Raw genomic sequence first — 10,533 nt, 5'->3', positions numbered from 1 at the left:
GCCGCGGGAGGCCCCATATCCATGCAGCGCCCTGTCTGAGCTGCGCCCATGTCCATGCAGCGCCCTGTCTGGGCCGCGGGAGGCCCCACATACACACAGCGCCCTGTCTGGGCTGCGCCCACATCCACACAGAGCCCTGTCTGGGCAGCAGGAGGCCCCACATCCACGCAGCGCCCTGTCTGGGCTGCGCCCACATCCACGCAGCACCCTGTCTGGGCCGCGGGAGGCCCCATATCCATGCAGTGCCCTGTCTGAGCTGTGCCCACGTCCATGCAGCACCCTGTCTGGGCCACGGGCGGCCCGCCCACCTTGAAGCTCTCCTCGAAGTACTTGTGCTCCTCCAGGAACATGGCGTAGTTGATGACGATCTGGGGTGTGGCGATGCGCAGGTCCAGGATGCGATCGTACACGGCCTTGGTGGACTGGAAGGTTCCGAGGCTCTCCTCCAGGTCAGCGAGCATGGACCACACCTTCAGGGACTTGTACACACGGTTCTGGACCGGCTCTGAGCCGACGAAGTACTCGGCCCGGCGGGCGGGCAGCGCCGTCGCCTTCTGCAGGGGAACAGGAGAGAGGGTGCTTGGGGGCTGCCAACCCCGCCGCACCCACACCCCGACCCCCACCCGGTGCTGGGGCTGCCCGTACCCGCAGCAGCCGCAGGGCCTGGTCGTAGTTCTCGTGCCGCAGCTCCAGCTCGCCACACTCGCACCACACGCTCGCCAGGTCGTCCACCTGCTTGAAGTTCACCTTGGTGGCCTTCTCCAGGATGACACGGGCCTGCAGGGACGGGGCAGCTGAAGCCCTGCCAGCCCAGCAGCCACCCTGACAGTACGTGTGCACAGCCACACACGGCCGTGTGACTGTGTTTATGGCTCCCAGGGCCTTGGCCAAGGAGAGTTTGTACACTTCATGTTTGCACACACCCAGGTAGGTCCACACACTTCTGCATACTACACCCTACACCCAGGTACACCCAGACCTTACCTGTGCACGCTACACCCCACACCCAGGTACATCCACCCCCCATCTGTGCACGCTACACCCTGTACGTCACTCCCATGTGTGCACGCTACACCCCACACCCAGGTACATCCACTCCCCATCTGTGCACACTATACACCCAGGTACATCACCCCCCATCGGTGAACGCTACACCCTACACCCAGGTACACCCACACCTTACCTGTGCACACTACACCCCACACCCAGGTACGTCCACCCCCCATCTGTGCACACTACACCCCACACCCAGGTACGTCCACCCCCCATCTGTGCACACTATACCCCACACTCAGGTACACCCATGTACAACCCTACAGCCGTACCCACTCAGACTACACCCATATATGCTACATCCCCACAACTACTAAGTACGCTCACATCACACTCATGTATTACACCCTGACACCCCAGTACATCCACACGGCAAATACGTATGCTGACACTACACTCCAGTACCATCCATCCACACACCTATGTATACAACACTCTAGATCTACACCTCACCCATGCTGACTACACTCCTCCACCAGGGTACAACACCCCACACCCATGGACCTGCCCTCACCTTCATGTGTACCGCACCCCTACACACACACTTAAACCTCTACACATTACACCTATTCACACTGACGAACACCCCACCCCATGTGCATTACACTCCTATCACCCACATATACACCACCACATCCCCCACCCACACACAATAACACCCATACACTCAAACCACACTCGTACACTATCCTCTTACAACCACGTGCACAGCACACTCTACACACACACACCACACTTATACTACATCTCACATCCCATCTACTCGTGCCCACTCCATTCCCACGCCCACATTTACTTACATCACACATCCCCCACACAGAGGCCCACAGACAGGCACACATCCACGTCCATGTTGACCCACCTGCATACTTATACTCACCTACATGCACACGTTTTTGTTTGTTATGTGCTGTCAAGTTGCTTGAAACTCACAGCCACCCTATGTACAACAGCCCTGAAGCCTGCTCTCTCCTGTGTCAAGCTTACTGTCTCTGACACCCCCACCCTTACTTCCCCAGTCACTATATCAAACCATCTCATCAATAATCTTCCTCTCTTGTGCTGTCCCTCTTTTCCAAGTATAATGTCCCTCCCCAAGGTCTGGTCCCTTCTTACAACATGTCCAAAGCATGTCAGACGAAGCCCCAGAATCCTTGCCTCCAAGGAGCAATAAGCGCACATACACACTCATAATTATGCACACTTCTTGTATGTACCCATACGGATATGCAGCATATCTGCATACGTGGTGTGTGCACAAACACACAAATTACACAAATATTCCACATCCACCCACTTACGTGCTCACCCACATACAATGTGCACGCACGTACACACACCCCCACCCAGTGCAGGCACTTCCTGTACGTGCGCACACACTGCACACATCTCCATGCATGAACACACACAATGCACCTGTGAACACACACAAACAGACCTCCACATCCTACGCACACAACCACTCACGGTGGGCAGCTACAAGCAATGCTGTCTGAGAACACGCTTGCCCACAGACACGTGTGCACACACATACACAGAGGCACACGCAGTGTGGTGCTCACATTGTCCACCTGCCCATGCCTGGACACACGCACATGCACACACACTATGCACACACAGCGGCGTTCACACCATCCCCTTGCCCATACACACAAATGCACATGTGGCGTGGCACTCACGTCGTCCAGCTGCCCGTTGTCCTCGTAGAACTTGGCAAAGGACACCCACAGAGTGTGGGGCTTGCCTGTTGCCTTGAAAGGGTCCACGGTCTGCACAGCCTCCGTGTAGGTGTTGATGATCTGGGGGTGGAGGGACAGGGTCAGAGGCCCTGGGGGAGTGACTGCCTGGGCGGAGGCGCAGGGCAGGGGTGACGTGTACCTCTCGGGGCCGGCCCTGGTGCAGGGCCACTCGCTTGTGCCACTCGTGCACGTGGTGGGGGTTCTGTCGCAGGAGGACGCTGTTGAGCAGCAAGGGCCGCCTGCTGATCAGCTGCTCGAAGCGGGCCAGGCGCAGCTCCAGGTCCACGTCGTCTGAGCCGTGGATATGAAGTGAGGCGGGAGAGGCGGGGGTGAGCACTTCAGCACTCCACCGGCTCCTCACCTCTCTGGGAGACGCACGACTGTCCAACCAGTACTCCGTCTCACAGTCCCACACCTGAGCCACCCCCAGCTTAGGCCCTCCACTGGCCAGCCCCCTTCCCGAGCTGCCCTGCTCCAACCCTCAAAAGCACCAGTCAGCCTGAGCTCCTCTAGGCTCCCCGTCCCCAGCCCCGGCATCTCACGGCCTCTGTCCTAGCCTGCTGTCCACTCAGCCCAAGCTCCAGGGAGTACAGACTCCGCTAGCCGACACTCAGGTCCCCTAATGGCCGTGGTCCAACCTGTCCCTCTCCCCAGGGGCCTAGGCACCGGGCTGCTCACCCTCCTCCTCGCGCCCCAGCTCAGAGGTGGTCTCCATCTTGGCTGCGATCATGCTCTCCTCGAACTGGGCATAGCTGTCAAAGACCTGGGTAAAGTCCCGCACGGTCATCACGGTCCGGATGGCCTCCTCGTACACATCCCGAGCCTGCAGGAAGGAACGTGTGACCATGAGGAGTGGACACAGGCTATCCAGTGGCACTGCGCTTGATGCCTGCCTCAGAGCCCCCAGACAGGCTCTCCTCTGGGTACTGTGGCTGTGGCCCCTCATTTCCAGGACCCCTTGGGCTCCAAGGAATGAGCAGATTATTCACGGTGAAGCCCAGAGACACAAGTCAGGTCCCGCCCTGTGTGGCCAGGGTGCCCAGGAAGAGCTCAGTCCTTCTCAGGGAGCTGGTCGGTCCCCACACGCACCGCAGTGCTGGGTGAAGAAGATCCCTGTGTGAAGCACGTGGCACCCAGAAACGACCCCCATACTGTGCTCTAGCTCCTCACTCCACGGCTAAGCACCCTCCTGTCTGCCGAGCCCTTTTCCGGCTCTCAGGTGCCTCCCCTGGCTGGGCGGGAACCCACCGAAGGGGTAGAAACAGTCATCATGGGCTTTACACCAGCACAAGCCTGTCCCCCACAATGTCGGCCTGGGAACCCTCCCACCCGGCTACCACCTCACTCCACTGGCCCTGAGATCCCCCTGCCCACCTCTCACCCCATCCCACACATTTCCCCTGCCTGGCTCCCAGCTGACTCCACTGGCTCTGAGGTCCTCCCCACCCACAACTACCACCCCATGCAACTGGCCCTGAAATTCTCCTGCCCAGCTCCATTCCATCCCACTGACTGAGATATTCCCGCCGGGCTCCCACCCTACAATGCCAGCCTCAGATCCCTCATACTTGGCTGCCACCCCACTCCACCGACCCGAAGATCCTCCTGCCCCACTCCCACCCCACCCCACTGGCCCTGAGAACGCTTCTACTCGGATCCCACCCACCCCATTGGCCCTGAGAACCTTCTGCCCAGCATCGATCCAACTCCACTGGCTCTGAGATCCTAGCCCCCCAAGTCCCACCCCACCCCACCAGCTCTGAGAACCCTCCTGCCTGGCTCCTACTCTGCCCTCCTAGCTGCCCAGATCCCACCCACCTCCTCACTGGCCCCAATTACTGCTCTTCCCCTCCCTGCACTGAGCCTATTTGGGGAGCACCCCCTGGAGAAAGTCAAGAGCTCAGCCACTGACCCCCACGCTGGAGAACGCACTGCGTGATGAGGAGCAAGGTGGCGCGGACAGTAATGGAGACCCTACCCAGCCAGAGAGGTCCTCACAGTCACCTGGTGGTGCTTCGGGGTCCTTCTCCCCGATTCCTGTACAAAGGGGCACTGTTGCCCCTCTAGAAGAAACTGAGACCAGTTTCTTGGGTGGAGGCTTACCCAAGGCCAACAGCTGGGGATCAGGGCCAGACCTGGACCCCTTGTGGGTCAGGGCTTTTGACGGCAGATCGTCCCGCCCTCCCCACCTACACGTGCACATCCACACAGGCTTTCTGCTCACACACGTCCACGTGTGTCCTTGGGTGGCCACTTGAAGGCTATGCTGGAGAGAGACCCGCCCTGCCAACAGAGGTGCCTGACCCCACACCTTCTCGAAGTGGCCGCTGCGGATGTAGTAGTCGGCCAGCGAGCACCAGAGCTTGCCCAGCTGGTCAGTGAAGCGGGTGAGGCCCCCTCGGATGATGGCGTCCACGTTGAGGGATTGCACCTTGTCCGGGTTCTGGGAGATGAGGTCGCACAGCTCGTGCCACAGCTGCGGGCACAGAGGGGAGGTGTCTCAGCTTTGCATCTGACGTCACAGCCCCTCTGGCTCTGCCCTGCCGGCCCCCCTACCCCTGACCCACCTGGTAGTTGGACTTGCCAGCTTTGGACACGAAGCGTTCATCATTGACTACGGTGGCCAGGCGCTGGGCAGCCTCGTCCAGGCAGTCGCTCGACTTGAGGTACTCAATGTATTCCTCTGCACTCTCGGGGCTGAGCTGGGGGGCACCCACCCGTTGCCTGCTGTCAGTGGGGCCTGGGGCCGCATGGCCAGGCTCCCTCCCCACTGAGGGACTCTAAGACCTCCCACCATTCACCCAGCACATCCCTGGCCAAGAGCTGGCCCTGCCAACCCAACCAAGCCCTTCCAGTTTGGCCAGGACACTCCATCCCTCCAAGTGTAATCAGGTGGACTGCTAACCAAAAGGTTAGAGGTTCAAATACACCAGTCCCTCCATGGATGAGAGATATCGCAGCCTGTTCCCATTAGGATACACAGCCTTGGAAACTACAGGGCAGTTCTTCCTGTCCAAGAGGGTCACTACAAGTCAAGATCAACCGGACGGTGGTGGGCTAATTGCGTGGTTTAGGGGCTAACAAACACTGAAAAATCAACAAACAAATTAACAGGCTAAACCCATCTATCTCAGGGCGCCTTTCCCCACATGCTGCCTGGCAGACCCGAGTGCGTCTGTCACCCAAGAAGCCTGCTCCTGGGAACTAAGGTCTGTCTGCGGGTCCACACCTGCTGGCTCACCTTGAGGAAGCGGCGGTAGCCACGCACGGCCGTCTCGGGCAGCGGGTGTGAGCGCAGGAAGCGCAGATACAGGGGCCAGATCCGAGAGTGCTGCGTGATGGGCAGTGCCCGGAGGGCCCGGTCAAAGGTGCGGCGGGTATGTGTGACGCGCCCCTGGTCCATCAGGAACTGGCAATAATCCAGCCACAACCGTGGCATCTGGAAGCATGGGGAGAGGGAGGCATGTCTAAGCTTTGGGCCCCGCAGTCCGGCCACAAAGCAATCCCGTCCTTCAGAGCTGAACTCCAACACCCTGGTCCCTGGCCCTTCCACGAGGAGCCCAGCCCCCTGCGTCAGCCCCTTCCTGACTCATGCCCAGGGCCACCCTGGCCCCGCCTGGGCTGCGTGCACAGAGGCCCAGCCTCCCACCTTGTGCATGAACACAAAGGCCCTCTCGTGGCAGTTGTTGACATCCTCGTAGGCCGGGTCGGTCACACAGCGGTGCTTCACCTGTGCCCGGCGAGCCTTCAGGTAGCGGTACCAGAGCTTGTAGCTGGGAGGATGGAAAGGACAGACGCTGGTCGGTCACTGTTATGGACCCTTCCAGAATCCTTCACCCTGCGCAGGGCGGAGGGAGGCTGACAGGACAAGTCTCAGCGGTGGGCATATGCTCCAGGAATGGTCGTGTCAGGGGATCAGTTCCGGACAGCGGCCAGCACCAGGGCCCGACCTGCCAGGTCTGCTGTGGGGGGCTGGACGGGTCTCCAGGGGTGGTGGGAGCCGTTCCTACCTGCAGGGCAGCAGCTTAAGTGCCCGTTCGTACAGTTGGTTGAGCCTGGGTTTCGGGGCACCTTGCTTGAACTCGATATAGCGGAGCCAGCACTTCACCGAGTACGGGTTCCGCATGATCTCCTCCTCATAAGGGAAGTCCTCTTCCTCATGCCAGTGGGGAGAACAGAGATCTGTCCTCGGAATCTGAACACACTGAACCACTCCACGGGGCCCAGGTCCAAACTCCAGACTTCCCCCCCGATATCAGACCACACTGCTTCCATCAGCCAGGCCAAGACTCTGCACCAGAACGCCACTCCACTGACAAGACTCCACAGATAATCAGACTCGGTCATGGGGCTCCTGGCGAGCCACGGTCACCTGGACGCCAGACATTCAGTCCTCTGAATCCCACCACCCACTGTCTGACCCAGATCAGAGGACTCCTTGGACACCAGGGCAATGACCCAGATGGATCTCGGCCATCAGGGTGAAACGTGCTGAGACCAGAGTTCTGATTATTTCTTCACCACTTGCTAATATTTCCCACAAGTGGGGGAGTTGAGGTGACTGTAAATAAATGAACAGACACAAATGCAGGGGTGATTTAGCAAAATAAGTGAGAAACGTTTACTAAAGTAACACAAAGGAGGCGTGATTGGTCAAAGACAGGCCGTGCGGAAGAGTTAAAGAGAAAAGTGAAGAAAGAGGGGAAAAGGGAAAAAAAAAGAAAAGGGGAGATGCACCCCTGGAGAGAGTGGGCCTCAGCTGGGCCCCCAGTGTCCTGAGACTGGTCATGGCCTCGCCCCGCCTAGGGACCTGGGGGATTGGCTGGGGTTTGGACCCCTGCATTCCAAAGGAGGGAGCCTCTGCCTTTTGCCGCATCCCTCCTTGACTTCCTTTCCTATTTCGTTCGAGAAATCTTGCTTTTAGTCCTCTCACATGGGCGTGGGAGAGAGGGAGTGGGGAAGCTGACCAGGTAGCAATTCTATCCCTTAACATTCCTCCAAGAGGTACTTGGCCCTGATTCTTCAGGGAATTGGACGGCGACGTCTTTCTCATGCCTCCTTCCTGGTGACATTGGGGGTTGGCCTGCCTCCTGGCTCAGGGCCAAACACCTCCTTCCCTGTCCCTAAAGGGGACTGCTGAGTGGTCAGTAAGCTGGACAGACCGGTCACTATGTGTGATCAGTATCTTGTTCTAAGGAAACAAAATTCAAATCAAGTTTAAAATACATACTCTAAAAATGAGTCTAGTGGTCCTCCAAGAGGAAGAAACCAGGTCATGGATGGTGACCAGCCTTCCATTTCTCCCCAGATGTGCCCAGTCAGCTGGCTGGCAGAGGCCCCCTGAAGAACTCTGCCCCTTCTAAGCAACCTTGTGCATACACCTCTACTAATCCTGAGGAGTTCTCATTAAAACAACAGGATGTGCCTACAGGGCGCACGCCCCACTCTATTCTGCTAACAAATCTAGCACGATGCGGAGAGCCATTATTTGCTGCACCAGAGAATCAAGGGGCATCTGCAGTGCTTTCAATGCCCGTCCTGTGTCTTCAGGTGTATTTTCCACCATGAGCGGCACCTTCTTTATAGTCTGCATGTCATAAATGACACCTGCTGTTAGTTCTGCTAAGGCAGTGATTAGGAAAGTAATTCCTTATCCCAAAGAAACCATAACCGCCATCCAAGGAGATATATGCACACCCATGTTTATCGTGGCTTTGTTCACAATAGCAAAACGCTGGAAACAACCCAAGTGCCCATCAACAAATGAATGGATAGAGAAGCCGTGGTATATCCACACAATGCAATACTACGTTGCATCGAAAAACAAGGAACTCATGAAGTATTATTCAAAATGGGTGACCCTGGAGGACGTTATGCTGAGTGAAGTATCTCAGTCACAAAAGGACAAATGCTGCATGGTGCCACTGTTGTAAAACAGGACTGACAAAGGGGTTGAGGGAGAGACTGAGAAAGATGGGCTAAATTATGTATACTGCATTGAAACAGATGAGGGAGAGAACTGTTTAAAAGTGATATATGATTAGGTATTATTGTCATGACAGAGTCCAGGCTGCACGGTGGAGTGGACTTGGGGGGAGGGATTGTATAACAATGAAAGAATTTTTCTTTTACTTTTCAAAAAGAGCGAATTGGGAGGAGAGGGTGGGCAGGGAGAAAAGTGCAACATGAATGAATGGAAATCCAAAATCTGTACATTTTCATTAAAATTAATAACAATAAAATTTAAAAAAAGAAAGTTGTTCCTATTATTACTAGAGGCTCATCACCACTCTCCGCTTCCTCCACCAGGAATTACATCTGCAGAAGTCCAGAGAGCTAAGTGTCTACACGCAGGAGATGGCTTTTCCGGGCTCACTGCTCCTAGTATGCCAGTGCACCAGATCAGGTCTACACACACCATGGCCACTGAAGGTGTGTGTAACTTCCCTCAACATCCACACCCCGACCAATGCCCTGCAGGTGCACAAGGCAACCATTCTTCCCACTGGCTACTTTTGTCGGGCCCTAAATCAAGATTCCATAAGGATCGTTTTCCATTCACTGCTAAGGACATGACGCCCAGGATATGGATCTAGAGGAGTCCAATCCCTACTGTCTCATATTCCCTGCATAAAGGCCGTCTTAAGCTGTGTATACTTTTAACAGCCACTCTGATGGCTTAGAACAGGAAGCTCTAACCTCTGCTGGGATGCCCCATTGCCCAAGTTCTAATACTGTACTTTTTATTTCTCTCATTTTTTTTTTCCTGTTGTTGTGTGTGCCGTCAAATTGGATCCAACTGGCACAGGAAGAGATTGCCCCTCCTTCTCCAGGGGAGGATCTGGTGGATTTGCACCATGCGCCTTTGGGATTGCAGTGCAGCTTCTTGCCACCGGGCCACTAGGGCTCCCTTCTATACTGTCTTTTTTTAAAAAAAAATTTATTATCTTTTGTGTGTGTACCATCAAATCAGATCTGACTGGTACAGGAGATTGCCTCTCCTGCTCCAGCAGAGCGTCTGGTGGATTTGAACTGCGTACCTCTGGGCTATACCGCCCTTTTTAATAGAGCATCTATAGTTAGGTTTCCTAGTTCAACTGCATTTGGCCCTTCGTTACCCAAAGAACTGAGAAAGTCTAACAGCACCTGCTACACCTTCTCTAAGTTTACGAAAGAAAACTTTAAATCTGACAAGTAGCTTTCAAAGAGAACTTGCTTCTCAATGACTTCAAAGAGCAGGTACGTGATCTCAGGTACTGACAATTTGGGTATTTGCTGAGGCACTGCTCTAACATGAAACAGGATAATCAGCAATAGGTCTACCCCGCTGGACGGAGTTTGCTGGCACAACTCAGCCAGGGTCGTCTTAAGAGTCTGATTCACTTTCTTTACTACAGACTACGTAGAACATTTTACCATTCATCTTTCTAACAACAGTCACTTCCCCTTAAACCTTTACAACTTTCACAACCATCACGACTTTTCTTACCTATTCTTAATAGTAGACGTGTTGTTGTTGTTATGTGCCATCGAGTCGCTTGCGACTCATAGCGACCGTATGTACAAGAGCTCTATACGCTCTTCTATCCTGTGCCAACCTAGCCATCTCAAACACACTTATTCCCACCTCCCCAGTCATAGAATCAATCCATCTCATTGAAGGTCTTCCTCTCCTTCACCGCCCCTCCACTCTCCCAAACATGATGTCCCTCTCCAAGGACCAGTCCCTCCTTGCAACATG

The 10,533-nt window shown here is 55.5% G+C and overlaps 1 protein-coding gene across 1 annotated transcript in view; it reads right to left on the bottom strand.

Moving 5' to 3' along the window:
• XAB2 (XPA binding protein 2) overlaps positions 1-10,533 on the bottom strand; it is a 17,604-nt gene that overhangs the window by 2,923 nt on the left and 4,148 nt on the right. Inside the window, 10 exon segments of the mRNA XM_006902662.1 lie at positions 309-554; positions 646-777; positions 2,733-2,852; positions 2,932-3,083; positions 3,471-3,615; positions 5,104-5,268; positions 5,360-5,494; positions 6,034-6,231; positions 6,442-6,565; positions 6,803-6,948. Of these exon segments, the coding sequence (XP_006902724.1) occupies positions 309-554; positions 646-777; positions 2,733-2,852; positions 2,932-3,083; positions 3,471-3,615; positions 5,104-5,268; positions 5,360-5,494; positions 6,034-6,231; positions 6,442-6,565; positions 6,803-6,948 (1,563 nt within the window).

The sequence above is a fragment of the Elephantulus edwardii genome, unplaced genomic scaffold (genome assembly GCF_000299155.1).
Source record: "Elephantulus edwardii isolate Elephantulus edwardi_28Jun2011 unplaced genomic scaffold, EleEdw1.0 scaffold00438, whole genome shotgun sequence".
NCBI lineage: Eukaryota > Metazoa > Chordata > Mammalia > Macroscelidea > Macroscelididae > Elephantulus > Elephantulus edwardii.
This window is presented reverse-complemented; position numbering and strand designations above follow the sequence as displayed.